The 17,502-nt window shown below is 56.2% G+C and overlaps 6 protein-coding genes across 6 annotated transcripts; 2 read left to right on the top strand and 4 right to left on the bottom strand.

Annotated features, from left to right (window-relative positions):
* The first annotated feature begins 1,936 nt into the window (after positions 1–1,936).
* Positions 1,937–3,619, top strand: BZA05DRAFT_370637 (Fcf2 pre-rRNA processing-domain-containing protein). Its single transcript, XM_051481657.1, has 3 exons — positions 1,937–2,387; positions 2,524–2,692; positions 2,954–3,619. Exons 1-3 carry the CDS (start codon positions 2,128–2,130, stop codon positions 3,341–3,343), a joined length of 819 nt encoding a protein of 272 aa, XP_051341060.1. The 5' UTR covers positions 1,937–2,127; the 3' UTR covers positions 3,344–3,619.
* A 352-nt stretch (positions 3,620–3,971) lies between these two features.
* BZA05DRAFT_350508 (Low temperature viability protein) lies at positions 3,972–5,973 on the bottom strand. The gene is made up of 3 exons (XM_051481277.1): positions 5,669–5,973; positions 4,503–5,607; positions 3,972–4,437 (listed from the first exon to the last, which is right to left on the bottom strand). The coding sequence occupies exons 1-3, from the start codon at positions 5,701–5,703 to the stop codon at positions 4,198–4,200; spliced, it is 1,380 nt and encodes a 459-aa protein (XP_051341059.1). The 5' UTR covers positions 5,704–5,973; the 3' UTR covers positions 3,972–4,197.
* BZA05DRAFT_246027 (uncharacterized protein) lies at positions 5,960–8,507 on the top strand. The gene is made up of 4 exons (XM_051479967.1): positions 5,960–6,290; positions 6,362–6,434; positions 6,491–7,300; positions 7,356–8,507. The coding sequence occupies exons 1-4, from the start codon at positions 6,141–6,143 to the stop codon at positions 8,360–8,362; spliced, it is 2,040 nt and encodes a 679-aa protein (XP_051341058.1). The 5' UTR covers positions 5,960–6,140; the 3' UTR covers positions 8,363–8,507.
* A 365-nt stretch (positions 8,508–8,872) lies between these two features.
* Positions 8,873–10,657, bottom strand: BZA05DRAFT_246040 (uncharacterized protein). Its single transcript, XM_051479968.1, has 5 exons — positions 10,543–10,657; positions 10,300–10,411; positions 10,030–10,197; positions 9,861–9,976; positions 8,873–9,792 (listed from the first exon to the last, which is right to left on the bottom strand). The coding sequence occupies exons 1-5, from the start codon at positions 10,552–10,554 to the stop codon at positions 8,938–8,940; spliced, it is 1,263 nt and encodes a 420-aa protein (XP_051341057.1). The 5' UTR covers positions 10,555–10,657; the 3' UTR covers positions 8,873–8,937.
* A 1,891-nt stretch (positions 10,658–12,548) lies between these two features.
* Positions 12,549–13,145, bottom strand: BZA05DRAFT_392064 (uncharacterized protein). Its single transcript, XM_051483050.1, has one exon. The coding sequence runs from the start codon at positions 13,127–13,129 to the stop codon at positions 12,845–12,847; it is 285 nt and encodes a 94-aa protein (XP_051341056.1). The 5' UTR covers positions 13,130–13,145; the 3' UTR covers positions 12,549–12,844.
* A 322-nt stretch (positions 13,146–13,467) lies between these two features.
* Positions 13,468–15,745, bottom strand: BZA05DRAFT_350503 (uncharacterized protein; the record flags this gene model as incomplete). The annotated part of the gene is made up of 5 exons (XM_051481276.1): positions 14,979–15,745; positions 14,626–14,755; positions 14,380–14,557; positions 14,135–14,328; positions 13,468–14,080 (listed from the first exon to the last, which is right to left on the bottom strand). Coding segments are annotated over exons 1-5 (1,596 nt in total), but the record flags the coding sequence as incomplete, so codon positions are not given.
* Positions 15,746–17,502: the final 1,757 nt, after the last annotated feature.

Raw genomic sequence — 17,502 nt, 5'->3', positions numbered from 1 at the left:
GCTTCTCCCCCAGCTGATTGAGCTGATTGACGAGAGTGGGCAGATTGACAGTTGCCGGCGGGTGCCCGTCCAGTGACCGTATCTACTCGACGTTCACTTTAATTTTTTCTCGTGCTGGCCACCGAGAAACGGAGGGGCCCTAGGCCAACAGAATTGGAAGATGACGGCAGAGGGTTGGGACTCGCTGGTTTCGGCGGGAGCGCAGTGATTGGCTGGGGGCAAAGAGTGGACTGGACTGCAGGCTGGGTAGGGTTGTCGGGAGAAAGCGTGGTGGGTGGGTCGTGGGTCGTGGTTGTCACGCTGTGGACGTGCAAGCCCGAAAGCGAAAGCGCGGGGGCTGAAGACTCGAGTGCAGGCTCGCATCCATCACGTCGTGGGGCACAGTATGGTAGAGTAGAGTAGAGTGTCTACCTAACCTACAACGCCGTGGAGCAGAGTACCTAACAAGTACCTAACCTATCACTTATCTCCATAGAGTATCTGCTCTCGACAGAAAATATATCCAGGTGGTAGCGACAACCGCAACGTGAGCACCATCATTCTCCACAATGACGGCAGAAAAGCTTCGTGCTTGGTACTAGTAGTTATGCTGGTCAAGTGCTCTCTATGATATGTATGATACTATTCTGCTCACGCTCTCCCGTAGATGGAAACAACGACTCTCCGCAATGATTACATAGAAGATAACTTCCGGTATGATATCAGGAACCATCCAAACAAACCCGCTACGGCCCTGCGTGCTGCTCACCGTTGCTCTCCCTCTCTGAGAACTTTCATTTGAGACCCGCTTCTCTCTCTCTCGGATATTACCACCAAGGCCCCATTGCTCTCTGGCTCTTCCTGTAGGCTCGCCATGGTGCACTCTATTTTACTCTGCCCATGCTCGGAGATCTTCGCTCCATACACTACCACTTCGCTCCCCGACTCTGCAACCGGTTCGGCCTTCGCTTTCGCCTGCATTAACCCATTGCCAAGCTTACGCACAGCGAAGTCACCAACAGCACAACACATCACATCACGAACCCGTGCTGTGGGTACTTAGATGAAGCAGGTAGGCAGCGTCGGCGGCCACTCCATGATGTATCGAGTGTAGCGGAGGAGGACATGCGGACATGGAGGCGGTAACGAGCCGATTGCATCGATGTCAGAGATTTCCGGCTTGCTTCATGGCGTCCGTATCGTGGCGAGGACGCTGCTGCGCCAGAGCTCGCTCGCTCGCCCCCGCCCCGCCAGTCTCTTGCTCGCTCAAGCTCCCCGTCCCTCCTCCGCTCCTCCCCACCTCCCCCCAGTAGCGGCAAACAAACGGCCGTGCGTCGGGTTTGCACCGCCGTAACCCTACAACCTCCAACTCATTGGACCGCAGTACTGGGCGGTACTGAACAGCACGGACCGATTTGCTATCTTCCTGCTTATATGAGGAGTCCATATGTCCGCGATAGGTGGTACCTGCTCGCTCGAGCATGGACAGCAGAGCGGCCGGCGAACCAAAGCCTGCCTCCAGGCCAGGCGCGGGACGTTACATGGAGGAGCAACATTGTCTCATAAAAGCCATCTCTCGCGATATCGAATAAGCGCAGGGGCGGGATTGATACTGCCGTGCAACATCCATTCGTTGGCAAACAGCCCCTGCAGGATACGCAGCCCGACGAGTGACGGAAAATGACTGTTCGATTCGCTCGTGCCGGGATACGGGCGATGCGCATAATATCGATGAAACAAACAAACAGCTGTCAGCCGTCATCATGGTCACAGATGCTCGCCAGTTTGCAATGGTGTGTGCCTGCCAGCCTAACAGCTGTGGTGCGGGTTCCTTACGTACCTGAATTTGCTGATTCCCCGGTCCTTGCCTCCCCCCATACGAGGCCGGAAGCCCATGATCGGTGTTTTGTTGGTGGTTGGCCCATGGACGCCTGCTGGGCCCTTCACGTTGATTTGCTCTAGACTCCGGAGTGGGTGCTCTGCCATGCTGATCCATGTTACACAGGATGGCCGATTACTAAACATTTGCTACCAGTCTCATTTCCCGGGTAACTATCAGCAAGGGCTAGCCCTTGGCTTCCTTTTGGTACCTGACTTTTTTTTTCTCTCATCGCTCTTCAGACCGTCCGTCTCGCTCCTCTTCCCAATATGTCTGCAGCCACACTCCCCACCCTCCGAAACAACAATCACTTTGACGTGGTCATCCCTATCTCTTCTACCGGCCCACATCCGGGAACTGCCCTCTCCACACTCACACGCATCGACGATGAGGACGACGACGATGAGCTGTCCGACGAAACCATTGCGCGGCTGTTGCGCGAGGCAGAGCAGCGGATGAGAAATGATACTGGCGGGGCCTCATCAGCACTGCAAAAGACAAACACCGATCACAGTCTTACATCCATCAGGTGTGTTCACTACCGTCCCCCTTGTTTTTTTTTCTCTGTCATCATCCTGCCTGTGCCAGCCTTTTATTTTCGGGCAGTTGGATGGAAAAAAATATTGCAAGCGTCAGGATTGGCAGTGCTAATGCTTGTTCTGCAGACTACCTAAACTAGACCCTGGTGCGTCACTACCGAAACTTCCCATCAGTTCCTACGGCTCTGTTTCGCATATCACGGACCGGATGATGCTGGTGTCCAAGGACGACCAAAAGCTGGCAAACAGCACACGACCAGCCGCCACTGTGACTGCAAACAAAAAACCATCCAAGGTGCGCTCTAACCTGCGCATGCGCTTTTACCTCCCACCCCACCCCACTTACCCCACCATCCACATCCCTGGCCTATGAGGATATCTTATCCCAAAGAACCTGACGGAACAGGACGCCGTCTTGGCTGTCCATACCGACAACGTGAAGTTTTATCTATTTCATAGTTACTCTGAGGCCCCTACCCATCATCCACATCGTCATCACACTTGGGGAAGAAAAGTTTCCAACAGAGCGCTGACATCACGTGTTCTTCTCATATAGGAGCCCCCGCCAACCGCCGGAACAGCGTGGTACGACATGCCGCGGACGGTCCTCACGGACTCGTTCAAGCGTGACTTCACGCTGATCAAGCACCGCAACGTGCTCGACCCACACCGGCACTACAAAAAGGACTCCTCGGGGATCCCCGAGTACTCCCAGGTTGGCACCGTGATCGAAGGCAACGCGGAGTTCTACAACGCGCGCATCAACCGCCGCGACAGAAAGAAGACTATCCTCGAAGAGGTCATGGCCGACTCCGCAAGCCGCTTGCGCTTCAAGCGCAAGTTCGACGATATACAGAAATCAAAGAAGAGCGGAAAGAAGGAGTTCTATAGGAACCTTAAGGCTCAGCGGAATAAGCTCGTTGCTAAGCATGGGCCTGCTAAATGATTCATATGCTCGCTCGCTCGCTCATTCCGTTCTGTCGCTGGCGTTTCGGGGTTGCTTTTTGGGGTCTGGGGGAATTAAAAAAGTGCTTTTACATACATACGTTTCTTGCTTGCCTCTTGCTTGCGTGAGGTTGGGAGAAGTGGTTGGTTGGTAGTGGTTGATGGTTAGGATGAAGGAACGAATCCTGGAGGGACAACACATGCGGTCCACACACGCACACACACCTGCTTACCTACCTATAGTAATAGATTCACCTTGATGAAATAATACCTACACATACCCAATCCTGCCGCGTGTTCCACGATGAGATACAGGCTGGCTGTGAATCGTCCGAATCTTGTAAATTGTATGAAACTACATATGTGGGATGAACTACTTGGTACTCCAGTAAAATATGTCTCCGTGATTGGGCGGAATGATTGGGCGGAATGATTGGGCGGAGTGAGCTGCTTCATCGGCGGTCGCTCGGGTTACATACACAGGTAACCAATTGCCGAGCTTTGAGAGATGCTGAGGACCCAGCTTTGTCTCACTCTCACTGTGAATGTGAATGTCTGTGTCTGTGGGTGAGGATTTGTGAGGAGGTGGTGGCTCGGAGTGGGCGGTGGGATGTCTTGTATGAAGAAATCTCTGATGAATGGGTGCAAGCCCGTGATGTGATGTGTTGACAATCACTCGCACGACATCTATTTCGCCTTTCCTCTCTAAGAGACAAAAAACCAAACCCAAGCCCAAACTTTTCCCGTTTTAAAAACAAGTCCCAATCCGAATCCGAATCTCAATCCGCAACCCCAACTCCAAACCCCTTTATATATCACCAGTACCAAACCCCGCAGTTCCGTCCCGCATACCCTCTAAGAAAGTCTCGCCGTCGCCAAATCCCTCCGAATCTCATCCAGCTGATCCAATCCAGTCTGATACTTCCCGCGTCTAATACGATGAGTCTTCGGGCGTGCGCCCGTCATGGTATACCCTCCCAGGAACTCATCCATGATCGCGTCAAAGTCCCTGCGCGTCTCGGGGACGGGTCCATTCCTGCGCTCTTCCGCGTCCGAGCCTGAGTCTGAGGCGTCGTTGTTGTATTCCTCCTCAATCTACAGGGGGCAAGGGAGTTAGTTACTGGAGAAAAGGAGAAGGGGGGAGGGGGAGGGGGGCAAACCCGATCGAAGCGGTCATCGAGCAGCGTGAGCCCCTCAGTGCGGAACAGTGCCGAGCTGCTCATGGAGTACCCGGACGTGGCGGTCTTAGCCCCGCCATTCTTCTTTTCGCGGCGGCGGCGGCGACGGCCGGATACCGAGACGGTGCCGGCTGTCATCGCTGAGGACCCGCCGAAGCTCATCGTGTCCGCGAGAGAGGATGCCGCGTCGTCGTCGGCCTTCGTCCCTTTCTCCTTCTTCTGCGCTTTCTTATATTTGGAGAACTCGCGCATCCAGTCTGCGTTGCCTTCGGCGGCTGGCTCGCCCTCGACAGGTGGCTCCGCAGTGGCCGCGGCGGCTTCGGCAGTGGTGGCTGTGGCTGTGGCTGTGGAGAGAGCGGTGGACGGCAGGACAACGGCTTTCTCGGTGGTGTCGCTCTGCCAGCCGTCGTCGTCCTCGTCCTCAAAGTCCTGATCCAGAAAGTCCTCCTCATCGGCCTCGCCGCCCTCAGCCAGCTGCGCAAAGATATCCTCATCGTCGTCAACATAGGCCTCATCCTCTAGAGCCTCTAGGACCTCCCTGAGCCTTGGATCCATATCCGGCTGAAACCCCGCAATCGCGTCCGGAATATCCTGCATATCCTGATAGGTGCGCTTGACGAGGTTCTCACTGGGCAGGAGTTCCTTCGGGATGAGCACGACCTTGCTCTTCGGCTCGACCTCCATCATGATCGCCTGGTCGAGCGACTGCTTGTTATGCTTCTTCTTGTCCTTGCGCTGCTTACTCCCCGCCTGCGCCGCGTCGATAAAGATCGCCTCCCCCGCACTCCCCCCAATGTCCCGCATGTGCTGCATGTAGTCGTACGTCGTGTCGTCGTAGTAGATGCCGTGCATCGCCGCCTCGCCCTCGTTCGCGCGCACCGTGGAAGCATCGATGCCGAGCTCCGCCGCGAGGTCGTATGCGCTCTTGACTTTGCTGGAGGAGGAGCCGCTGGCGCCGCTAGAGCCCTTGTTCGCGTTCGGCGCATCGACCTCGTGCAGAACGAAGGGCGTCGCGGTGTCGTCGTGGATCAATGGGTCTTCTTGTGAGCGGTAGCGCACTTGGAAGGTGCTCGCGTTTTTCTTGTCGCTGTGGCATTGTGTCAGTAAGCCTGTGGCTACGGTACGGGGAAGGAGTGCGAAGAGCTTACATCCACTTTTTCGTGGTGGCGGTAGGAGGCGCCATGTTGTGTGGTTGGTTGTTTGTTTGTCCCGTTCCTGTGTACTGTACTGTCTGTCTGGGGGGCGATCTCGCGAATTGCCGTTCTATCCTGTCCTGAGAGAGAGAAGTTGCTGACAAAAGAGAATGCTCAGTTCAGTTGAAGGGTGGTTGTGGTTGTGGTGTTGGTGGGGTTGGTTATGGTTATGGTAATCAAATAGCGGGGCAAAAAGAAAAAGGGTAGAAAAGAAAAGTTTCGGCGGTGTGGTCGTCACACACAACTCAACTCGACTCACTCCACCCCGCCACTCTAGCATGGAGGAGAAGAAGTAAACTGCGACTTGACCCCACATATATTACGTCCCACCACCGATCCCCAACTCAACCCCAGCTTTATTTACAATAGCAACAGAACGTATCTTTGTCCGGAAAACCGAATACCCAGCACAGACAGATAGTCAATCATGGTGCTTGCCGATAGCAAGAACAGAGTCGGCCTTGGCCGGGCCCTGATGAACTCGCGAGGTGGAGGAACGAGGGTAACCCGTGGCGGTGGTGGCGGCCGCGGAGGAGGTGGTCGCGGGCGCGGCGGACACAAGGGACCTGTGGAGATGGTATGGTATTCCCTGCGCTTTGTCGAGAAGAGAGATTGCCCAGTTTCTGACTCGTTTCTCGCTATCTACAGTCGTTTGGACCGGAAAGAAAAGAGGCGGATTGGGTCAAGATCCGCAGTATCACCGAGCAGAATGACCTTGACGGTTTGACCTCCCTCACTGCTCCAGACAGCGCTCGAGTGCTGACAACAATACTACAGAGTTTCTGGCGACCGCCGAAATGGCCGATACCGACTTTACAGCGGAGAAGATGAGCAACGTACAAGTAGTGCACAAAGACCAATACAACCCGTACCTGCTCACGCCGGACCAAGAGCGCAAGACGCACCGCAAGCACGCGCAGCACTCACAGCAGCTGACGGTCCCTCGACGACCAAAATGGAGTGCGCAGACCACACCGCAGGAGCTGGACCAGATGGAGCGCGAGTCGTTTCTGTCGTGGCGACGCGGCCTCGCCGAGCTCCAGGAGAACTTTGATATGCTCATGACCCCGTTCGAGCGGAATCTCGAGGTGTGGCGCCAGCTGTGGCGTGTCATCGAGCGCTCCGATCTCGTCGTGCAGATCGTCGATGCCAGAAATCCCCTGCTGTTCCGCTGTGTCGATCTTGAGAAGTACGTGCAGGAGGTGGACCCCAAAAAGCGGAATTTGCTGCTGGTGAATAAGGCGGATATGATGACGGTTGAGCAGAGGACGGCTTGGGCGGACTACTTTGAGAGTGAGGGTGTCAGCTTCCGGTTCTTCTCGGCTGTCCTGGCAAGAGAGAGTCTCGAGGCACAAGAGGAGGAGGAGTATGAGAGCGAGTTTGAAGACGTGGAGGAGGAAGGTGAGGAAACGGCGGAGAAGAAGGACGGTGCCCCGGAGGAGGAGATTGCGAAGCTGAAGCTTGGGGAAGACGGATCGGCACAGGAAGACGAGGAGGAGGATGAGGAGGACCCCCGGATACGCATCATCAACCTCGATGAGCTAGAGGCCATCTTCCTTGAGAACTCGCCCGAGCCGGAACAAGACTGTATGCCTCCATTGTTTCTCTACCTATTCCAACAGACAGCTAACATCTGGACCAGCTGAATCGCCCGACTCGAAGCCCCGGAAAACGACCATCGGCCTGGTCGGCTACCCCAACGTCGGAAAATCCTCCACGATCAACGCCCTCATGGGCGCCAAAAAAGTCTCCGTCTCGTCGACCCCGGGAAAGACCAAGCACTTCCAGACTCTGCACCTCTCCGAGCGAATAATCCTGTGCGATTGCCCAGGACTCGTCTTCCCCAACTTCGCCTCGACCAAAGCGGAGCTAGTATGCAACGGAATCCTTCCGATCGACCAGCAGCGCGAATTCACGGGTCCGGCCTCACTCGTCGCCCAGCGGATCCCGCAATGGTTTCTCGAGGCCGTGTACGGAATCAAGATCATCACGCGGCCGCTCGAAGAAGGCGGCACGGGCGTCCCGACGGGCACGGAGCTCCTCGTGGCGTACGCGCGCGCCCGCGGGTTCATGAAGTCGTCCGCAGGCAACCCGGACGACTCGCGCGCGGCCCGCTACGTGCTCAAGGACTACATCAACGGCAAGCTGCTGTTCGGGCACGCGCCGCCTGCGGACCCTCCAATCGACTCCGCCGAATTCAACCGCGGGCTGTACGACATCGCGCATCTCCCGCAGCACCGCCGCCGTGGCATGCCCGCGTCCACGTCCACCGCCCCGATCGTCGAAGAATCCACCACCGAAGACGCCGACCTGCTGGACGAGGACATGATCCCACTCCCCTACGCGCCGCCAGAGGGCCGCAAAACCGAGTCGCTGGACAAAGCGTACTTCGGGCGCGGGATCGGCGCGGGCGGGCACCTGACGAACCCGTTCCACCGGCAGCAGGACGGAGTGATGCGGGCGCCGCCGGCCGCGGCCGGCGGAAAGGTGCTCAGCGGCCGCAAGGCGAAGACGATGGTCGCGATCGAGGAGAACCTCAATCCCGACGAGGTCGCGCAGCTGCGCGGCAGCAAGAAACATTTCAAGGCGGGCAAGAGGAGGGCGGCCAGGAAGGTCGACGATGATGAGGGCGGGGTGGTGTTGGCTTGATTTTGGTTTCTTTCTTCTGGCTTGCTGTTGCTCGCGCTCTGGGAATACTTGGGAATAGGTACTTGGGAATACTTGGGAAAAGGATGGGATGGATTGGGATGGATTGGGGGTTTTCTTCTTCTTGCTGCTTCTGTTCTGTTCGTTGGTATATCAAAGGTATTACACATCATCCATGATCCTGTGAGCAATCTCCAGACTCCAGTAGCACCAATTCCGTACTCTACTCTATCGTAAAGAAGCGGGAAGGACTCGTAACGAAAGCATTCAGTAGTTAGTACAATGGCCCCATAATGCCCAGTGTGTATCATCAAACGAGTAGCCATGAAAGTAAAGTCAAGAAGAGACGTGAAGAAAAAGAAGAAGAAAAAAGTAACGATACACAGACAAGGCACGTATGCAACACAGCACACAGCACACAGCAGCAGCAATCGCAGCAATGGTGGTAAGACAGAAAAACCATGATCCAAACAATGCACACAACACGCACTCCCCATTCTCGCAATTTTCCCACCAATTCATCATTCATCCTACAGATTCATACACCTACACCTACAATTGCCGTGCCATTACGACCATTACGACATAATCTTCTTCGGCGGCGGTGGCGGCGGCTTCTTCCTGGCAGCAGGAGGCGGAGGCGGCGGCTGTTTCCGCGCAGAAGCAGAGTTGCTGTAGGAGTTCGAGAGGGTGTTGTTGCTGGAGGATCTGGAGATGACGCGCGAGCCGGAGCCTATGGAGGCTATGGAGGCTACCGGAGACTCGGAGCGGTCGTAGCGGTCGTAGCGGTCTCGGCTGGTGTTCTCGTCGTCATGGACCGAGGGACGATTCCGGGGGAGCGGCGGAGGGAGAACGGCCTGTTCCGAGGACCGCGTGCGGGCCAGACGGTTGGAGGTGGTGGGGCCTTCGAAGGAAGAGGTGGGTGCCGTTAGAGTGCGGTGGAACGACGGCTTTCTGTCCTTGTCCTCCCGCTCCGGGGTGGGCAGGCGGAAAGCGCCGTTCGATGAGCCGCGATCGCTCGTCTTGACGCGGGACCCGATTGCAGGGCGCTGCTCGGGCTCCGGCATGGGCGGAGGGGGGGACTCTTCCCTTGAGCCGTTACCGAAGGAGTGGGCAGTCAGCGAGCGGGAGCGGTTCTTGGATTTCGGTTGACCAGCCGGCCACTGCCGTCTCAGATTCGCCAGGATATCTCTGCAGCGGTCATGGTACTCGAGCTCGGCGTCCAAGAACGCACCGAGATCCGCCATCGACTCTGCCTCCGAATCTTGGATCTCTCCCATTCGGCGGTAGACGTCGTCGCTGGACTCCTCGTACTTGATGCGCTGGGCCCGCAGCTCTTCCTCCATGCGGAAGTCCTCCTTCTTCTGCTTCTGCATCTTGGATAGCGTTGCATCGTAGGCCAGTCGCCGGGACTCGAGCTTCCTCCTGGCCGCCTGTCACGACGTTAGCCAGGATCTTCCGGCACCCACCCTCCCGTGGCTATTCCCCTTCCAGAACATACCTGGTACTCCTTCATCTGCGCCAACGATCTCTCCAGCGACTCCATCCAGCTCTCGCCCGCGGCCTGAACGTAGGAATCCTGTACTCTGGCCACCTTCTCATTCGCCTGGCCCATCACTGTCCTCGCCGTCAGCGCGACCCACACACCACGTCTGGCAGATGTCACATACTGGTAAGGCAAGTGCCAAACAAACTATCCTGCTCAAACTCCTCTCCATGAGCAATCATAGCCTGGGCGAGCACGTCGACCGGCAACATCTTCTCTTTATCGTCGCTCTCCTTCCGCTTCGACATGGACTTGATGTAGACGCTCATGGTGCTGTGGAGACGGTCCATCCCTGTAGGCAAACCCAATCAATCAGCATTGACATTCCCATTCCCATTCTCACCACGGGTCGGAAGCTAGGGGGAGGGGGGAGGGGCGAGGGGGGAGCTCCTACCATCCTGCCGCAGGTTCATCTCCATCTCCAACGACTTGAACTCGTCGGACGTGGACGTCTTCGCCTCGCCGCCCATGCGCTCGCCGGCCCATTGCTTGAACCGTCCTAGCTTCTGCAGGTGGAGGTGACGGGTTAGCATCGTGCTTGATTGATTGATTGATTGATTGATTGATTTGCGTGCGAGGTGTGCGGATCGGAGACGCAGACGGAGATGGGGGTATGTAGCAGGCGTGGAGGGGGTACCTTGTTCATCATGGCTATGGTTGCGGTTGCGGTTGCTCAGTGAGCAGCCGATCGAATTGAATGGAGGTTGTGAGGAGCTTAACACCGAAGTTGAATCAAGCCGTGTGTGTGTGTGTGTGTGTTTTGGGGTGGGTGGGTGGGTGGGTGGGTGGGTGGGGGATTGAGTGAGTGAATGTGAATGTGTCGCGAGGGAGTCGCGAGGGAGTTCGTGAGGGTGTATGTGTCGTGTGAATGTGAGAGTGAGAAGCAAGCACGAGAGAGAAAGACAGATATATCGAATCGAGAAGACGGGGAGAAGCAGCAGGAGAAGTAGAAGAAGACGACGAGCTGACCAGGCTTGTTTTGTCGGTGGTGCAAGTGAAACCGACGGGTGGTAGTGGAACGGTCGATAGGTGGTGTGCGTACGTGTACTACTCTACTTTGCTCTAGTGGGGAGGCGGGGGAGGAGAGAGCAGGAGGGAGCTCAGGATCAGGATCGTGCAGATATCTACCTATATGTAGATATAGTAGGAGGTATCTAGATGAGGTAGGGAGCGGGACGGAGAAAAGAGGACAGACCGACAGACCGACAGACCGACAGACAGACAGACCGACAGACAGACAGCAGTTTTATTTATCACATCACGCCCTATGTGAGTACCTCCCCTTCTTCCTCTCTCTCCTGTTCCAGTTCAGTTCCTGAACGAGCAAATTATTCTCCCTCCCTCCTCCCCCACCTATCACAGGCGGGTGCCGCAGCGCAGCGCAATCAATCCCAGATTCTGCATGCTCCCATCCATCCATCCATCCATCCATACCCACTCCATCCCGCCACCACCAGCAGCACCACGGTCCACCACGGTCCAGCACCACCATCCATCCAGCCAGCCATCTTTAGCTTTAGCCTGTCTGCATGGATTGTGGATGGGGGGATGGGGGGGGGATGGGGTGGGATGGGGTCCGATGGGGTCGGTACTCTACATAGGCCATCCCCAAATAGACAAGCCTTTTTTCTCGCGCGGCGGCGGCGGCGGCCAGGTGCCACGGTGGGGGGGCGTGGGCGTGGGCGATCAAGCAAGCTCAGGTTCCCGATGCGAAACGCCGCGGATTCAGTTGCGAGTCAGGAATCCTGATTCTGGGGTGGCGCGTACAGCAGGGCAGAGGGCAGCGGAGGAGAGGTCTGAGGGTTGTGATTGGTCCACCCCCCCCCCCCCGTACGCCGGTAGAGTAGACGCCCTCGACTCCTCGAGCAGCCAGATCCTCGGCTTCAATTCGACTTCAACTTCAACTTCGACCTCAAATTCCCAGAATCCTCACCGAGCACGAAGCACGAAGCACGAGCACGAGCCATACTATATCATATCACATCCCACCACATCGACGGATGCTTATATAAAGGCCGCAGGCCCGCAGCTGCAGTACACACATTACTTACATACATTACCCATACATGATATAAGCGACGCCATCCCCATCCCGTCAACTTCTCGCATTGCATGCTGTATGATATGTAGAGCAATAGAAGCTTAGATATGATATATACCGGTACACACTCTAGAGTTGGAGTGGGTATGCAGTGGAGTAGAGTGGTATCGAATCTCACCTGCCTTCCTTACTCATCCGTGAGTGCAGGTGTGGTGTAGTGGGAGTGTAGTTGCCCAGAGTCCAGATGGGTGGAAAGCCGCAACACTATTCCGGTGTGTCGGTGGGCCGGTCGGTGGGTGGGTGTGTGGGTATGTGTGTGTGAGTGTGGGTATGTGTGTGTGAGTGTGGGTATGTGTGTGTGAGTGTGGGGATACCTACCATATGTCGTGAGATCTTGCGGGCTGCGGCTGATGCTTGCTTCGTCTGGCGGTCTGGCGGTCTGGCGGTCTGGCTGTCTGGCGGGCGGCACCTCAGTTGTGTGCTCCGGATGCAGGTGGAAGTGTAGAAGAAACTGAACTGAACAACAGTCTAGCCGCTGCATCGCATCGCATCAGCTTCTCTCCCGCCTCCAGCCTCCAGCCTCCAACCCCAGCCTCTGACCTCACCTCACCTCACCCGCACCTCACCTCACCCGCACCTCACCTCACACCCGTATGTACGCCTCCCGCAGTCCACAGCGACAAAAGGCTGGCTGGCCATGACAAGCAAGCCCGTTTCGATTCTCTTTATGTACCGCCAATACCACACCCATTAACAAACCTCTGTATCCGCAACCTCGATAATGAACGATGAGCGAAAAACCTCGCGCCTTCTTTTTGATCGCAGAATCGCAGAAAGCACTGCCATTCCATACCATGCCTCACACAGCGAAATAAAGACAGAAGAGAGGGAAAAAAAACTAATATACAATACAAACATCGCGTCGTGAAGCCAGACAGAAAGGCAGAAAGAAAAAATTAATGTAAAGAAAAGAACTCCCACATACATACAGTGATCCAGCGAGAAAGAAGTACCTGCTGAGAAAAGGAATCAAAATTTCCCCAAAAGAGACATCTAACGAGAGGAAAAAACGAAACCGGAGGACACGGAGAAAACAGAGAAGCAAAAAGAGAAAAAGAGAAAAAGAGAAAACGCCGAGCATAATGTACCAAACAGTAGAGAGCAAAAGAAACCCCCCATCCATCCGTCGCTATGCTATGCCCCCCCCCCCCCCCCCCCCCCCCCCCCACTCCCATCCCGCTCCTGGTCGATGGTCATTCTTGTGACTGCCGTTCTAGACGGTCAGGCCGCCAGCGACGACGACGCTGCTGACGGGCGGACTATGGCCATTAGCCAAGGTCTCGACATCCTTCATTGCGACATCGGGGCTGAGGCGGCGGCGCTTGTTTCCGTTGGCCGACTCCTCGAGCTTTCCGTTCGTCATCTCCGCGACGGAGCTGCTGGCGCGCTTGGGGCTCTCCCTGGCGACGGCGGGGGCGGTGCTGTTGGCGGGGGAGGGGCGCTGCAGCTCGGCGGCGCAATCCCTGGCGGCGCTGCTGGCCCGAGTGACGCGGTCGTGGTGGCTCGCGGCCTCTCTGGCCATGCTGCTGGCGCGCGAGAGTCGGCCCTTGTTGTTGACCTTGAGGATGATCTTGAGCGACCTCTTCTCGTCGCCCAGCGGGACGAAGGCGGTGTCGTCCCACTCGGACTCGGGCTCGGACGCGGAGTCGAGGTTGGCATTCTCGTCGTCGTCCTCGTTCTCGTCGTCGGCGTTGACCTCGTCCTCGTTCTCGTCGTCGTCGTCACCCTGGCTGTCGCCATCCCACTGGTCCTCGGCGTACGAGAAGGGCGGCGGCGCCTCGGTCTCGCTTCCGGCAGAGGTTCCGCGGCTGCCGTTGATCTTGACTTCGCCGTAGAGGCCCGTCTGCGGCTTGCGGATCTGGCGGCCGGACGCGGTGAAGCGCGGAGCTTCGGGCAGCGGAGTGTTGCGCGTCGAGCGCCCGGAACGCGTCTCCTCGGAATCTTTGTCGTCGTCGGCGTCCGAGAAGTTGTACCTAATACGCTTGCCGCGCGTGCGGCCTTCGTACAGGGAGGCGCCGTTCGGCTGCGAGAACATGGCCTTGCGGGTAGCGCGATATTCCCTCTTCTGACGTTTCTGTACACCGTCGTGTGAGTAGGTTGATGTAATCCTGAGGAGGGACAGACATACCTTCTCGCCTTCCTCGAACCGCAGGATTGCACTGTCAATCTTGGTCTTGAGGGCCATCGCATGCTTGGTTCCGTCGTCCTCCTCGAGCTCGTGCGCAACTTGACGCATCTCATCGATGGTGCCGGCAATGTTGATCCAGGTCCTATCCATAGATCCAGCATTCTTCTCGCGGTACAGTCTGAACGGAGTATCGTCTAAGAGGCCATTAGTAACTGTGCGAAGTCCTCCGGGAGTGCCATCCATACCTCGTCCCTCAATAAGCCAGTACTTTCTCTTCTCACCGTCCCGTCCCCACGGCTGCACCGATATAGCGACGTTCAGATCGTCGTCCCTTCTGGACCCTTTATAATTCTCTGCGATGATCGTACGGATCTGCTCGGAGGAGGTAAGGGCCCAATTAATCAGGGCTTTAAGCGCGGTAATCTGTAGCAATACGCAACACGTCAGTCACATTCCGCGGGTAGGTAACAGATGTTTGAGGTAGCACGTACTCTTCCGGTCGTGTCGAGGTCTCCGAATCCCTTGCCTCCGGGCATGGGGTTCTTTCCCTGCCACTGTCTCGGCCATTGAGCTTGGTGAGCGTGTACAGCTTCTTCCAACGCGCGGTTGTGATGTCCCCTCCTACACGCGGCGAGATACGATATTAGCACCAGCCCATATCTCTGTGCGAAAGTTCACGTGTCCATGTGCGTTTGCGCGGGGTCGTTATGTGTGGCGTGTCAGACGACAAGCCAGACGAGGCGGCGTGGCACCAGTATTTTGGTGTGTCCCCCGCCAACCAAAAAGAGAAAAAAAGAAAGAAGAAAAAAATTCCCCACAAAGAGAGAGAGAACGCAAAACTTACTCCACGGGTTTCTTTCTGTTTAGCACCAGCGAGATGATTCTGCACAGAAGTTGTTCGACCTGCTCCGAGGGGGTCGAGTCGACAATGCCGCGCTCGATGTCCTGGCAGCCCAGGTTGGGCACACCCTTGAACGCGTCGGCAAAACGCGAGCGAAACATGACGATAAACGCCAACTCCGGCGAGTCGGCGAGGGTGTACACATGCGGCGGCTCCTTCTTGCGTTTCTTGGGGGGAGGCGATGGACTGCGAGGGGGAGGTGCTGGTGCCTTGAGCTTAATTTTGGTCGGAGCTGGCGGCGCGGGGGTCGGCTTCTTCTTCTTCTTGGGCGCGGCGGCCTTCTTGCTGGTGCTGGTGGTTGCCGCATCCGCATTCACCTGGCGTTTGGTACGATTGACGTCGATGTGACGGGTCTTGGGCGCGGGAGCCTCGTCGGCGCTCTCGGGAGGCGAGGACAGAGGTGAGTCGGAGTCCGAGTAAGACATACTAAAGCCTCTTTAGTACGTACGGCGAGTGCGACGGTTGCGGATAGATGTGCGGTTGTGGTCGTGGTATACGGTCGGCGTGGGAGAGAGATGAGGATGTGCGGTGGTGGTGGGATGGTTAAGAACGGAAGAACGAATCTTGGTGGTGGTGAGGAAAGAACAGGCAAGGTGACCAGTCTCTGAGAACTGGGGCACCGAGAGCCCTGAGACTGAATAGCCATCCAAGAAGATCCAACCAACGAGGCTCAATACAAAAAGTCACGCACACAGTCACATAGAAACAGTCATTTCATTATCCTATCCTAACAGACGACCAGCAGCAGCAGCAGAGATATGGAGTAGAAAGCGATATCTGATTTGAATGGTGCTGTCACTTTTCGAGGGGTCCCTGCGGGTGCCGATGCTGGAGATCCTCAGCTTGCTGGTGCTGCTGCTGTTACGACCCCCAGCCCACAACCACGTCGCCAACAAAGCCCACAGCCTCAACCCCGTCATCGGCATCCCCGAGCCTGATCCAAAATGCAGCCGTGAAGGCCGAGTCGAAAATTGATGGCGATCCGGAGCAACCTCGCAACAATCAACTTACTTTCAACAACCAACAAGGCGAAGGACCGCAAAACTGTGATTCCACACATAAATTTTGACCCCAGACCCGATTTTCCAGTCGGAACGCCACCATCCCGCGCTCTTCGTGAACCTGCAACCGCGACCAGCGGACCAACGCCCGCTGAAGAGCAACACCGCAACAACTCCCCAGTTCTCGAGCAGTCAGATAGCGTCCAAATAATATGATGAACTTGATATCGGGCATTTAGATATGGTGGCCAACCGTGGTCAGGCTTGTGTAGGTTCGCTGAGAACTGGGAATCTGCTGCCTCTCGGAAACGACAGAGTTCGTCTCGGCATCGCGGCAGGAAACGGGACCCCGATCTGATCTGACGAACTCATGATTCCCCACGCTGATTGCCGACTGATTTTTTGCAGAATTCGGGGTTGAGACTAAGCGGAAGTTTCCGCCGACGCCGCAATGATACGTTCCGATAGCAAACCCGATACGCTGCAGCAAATTCACGACATCCGCGAAGGCTGAGACGCGGAATATTTGATGGCCATAATTCTTTTTGGCCCTGCGAGGGGGTCTCGGGCGCTCGGACGCGTACGAGCAGCGGGCTGTAGCCCGGCCGCTTCGAGGTGCCCGACCTGCGCATTTATTCCACGCCTGATATAGACCCGCGGCGCCATAGAAGATATCTGCAAGCTTTTCGTGAGCACAGTGTACGGGCGAGAGGAATAGTGTTTGACGTGCGGATTTACTTCGTCTAGGCGCCGATCATGCAGCTATGCGACACATTCTCAATTCTTTCAACGGCCTTGGTAGCGATATTAATTGTTCCCATAATTGTGTTGTGCGGCGAGAGCAGCAGTGCAACTCGTTCGACGATGGTTCGTGGTGATGTAGTCGCAGGCGATGGCAAGAAGGTTTGGTGATGCTGCCACGCTAGAGTCCTCGGTAATCTACCGGCGGCTTGGCACCGGGCACCCCAGCTGTCAAAGCCGAGCGAGCGCTCGCATGTTGCGACTCGCGAGTACGAGTGCAACCACCTGCTGCTGGGGTGCAGCTAAAAAGCCCATATGACATGATACTACATCTCTCAGAACGAGAACAGAATGACGGAATCCATGTGATATCATGTGACCGAGTGATTTATCCGACCACTGCTGGTGTCGAGACTTCCGTCGGTAGCTATGCATACGGCTTTGGACGACTCGTAGTTAAGTTCGAGTCCTAAGGAGGGTGATTGGTCGTTCTCGAAGACAGCTTCTCTCCGTCATTACAAAGTATCTCACCGCCACGAGCAGGCTCAAATGTGTTAGTTGTGTCGATTTAACTTCTTTCTCGGCATCCCAGTGACCTTATCTTCAGTTCCAGCATTCGAACCGCGTGGGAATAGTTACGATTAGGGATACCAGCGGTAATATGATAGTCATGTCATGTATCGTCACATAATGTGGCAAGTAACGTTACAGCCAAGATTACACCT

This window comes from Tricharina praecox (assembly GCF_024521635.1).
Source record: "Tricharina praecox strain CBS 144465 chromosome Unknown BZA05scaffold_7, whole genome shotgun sequence".
NCBI lineage: Eukaryota > Fungi > Ascomycota > Pezizomycetes > Pezizales > Pyronemataceae > Tricharina > Tricharina praecox.
Note: the sequence above shows the minus strand (reverse complement) of the source record. Positions and strands in the feature narration are given on the sequence as shown.

Bases quoted from the DNA above. Each gene is read 5' to 3' on its own strand.
- BZA05DRAFT_370637 (XM_051481657.1), top strand. From the start codon at position 2,128: ATGTCTGCAGCCACACTCCCCACCCTCCGAAACAACAATCACTTTGAC. The intron at 2,388-2,523 runs GTGTGTTCACTA...CTTGTTCTGCAG, and splicing joins CACAGTCTTACATCCATCAG to ACTACCTAAACTAGACCCTG. The intron at 2,693-2,953 runs GTGCGCTCTAAC...CTTCTCATATAG, and splicing joins CAAACAAAAAACCATCCAAG to GAGCCCCCGCCAACCGCCGG.
- BZA05DRAFT_350508 (XM_051481277.1), bottom strand. From the start codon at position 5,703: ATGGCGCCTCCTACCGCCACCACGAAAAAGTGGAT. The intron at 5,608-5,668 runs GTAAGCTCTTCG...ACAATGCCACAG, and splicing joins GCCACCACGAAAAAGTGGAT to CGACAAGAAAAACGCGAGCA. The intron at 4,438-4,502 runs GTTTGCCCCCCT...TGCCCCCTGTAG, and splicing joins TCGATGACCGCTTCGATCGG to ATTGAGGAGGAATACAACAA.
- BZA05DRAFT_246027 (XM_051479967.1), top strand. From the start codon at position 6,141: ATGGTGCTTGCCGATAGCAAGAACAGAGTCGGCCTTGGCCGGGCCCTG. The intron at 6,435-6,490 runs GTTTGACCTCCC...ACAATACTACAG, and splicing joins CGAGCAGAATGACCTTGACG to AGTTTCTGGCGACCGCCGAA. The intron at 7,301-7,355 runs GTATGCCTCCAT...CATCTGGACCAG, and splicing joins GCCCGAGCCGGAACAAGACT to CTGAATCGCCCGACTCGAAG.
- BZA05DRAFT_246040 (XM_051479968.1), bottom strand. The intron at 9,977-10,029 runs GTATGTGACATC...CGGCGAGGACAG, and splicing joins GTTTGGCACTTGCCTTACCA to TGATGGGCCAGGCGAATGAG. The intron at 9,793-9,860 runs GTATGTTCTGGA...ACGTCGTGACAG, and splicing joins CGCAGATGAAGGAGTACCAG to GCGGCCAGGAGGAAGCTCGA.
- BZA05DRAFT_392064 (XM_051483050.1), bottom strand. From the start codon at position 13,129: ATGGATGGGGGGTTTCTTTTGCTCTCTACTGTTTGGTACATTATGCTC.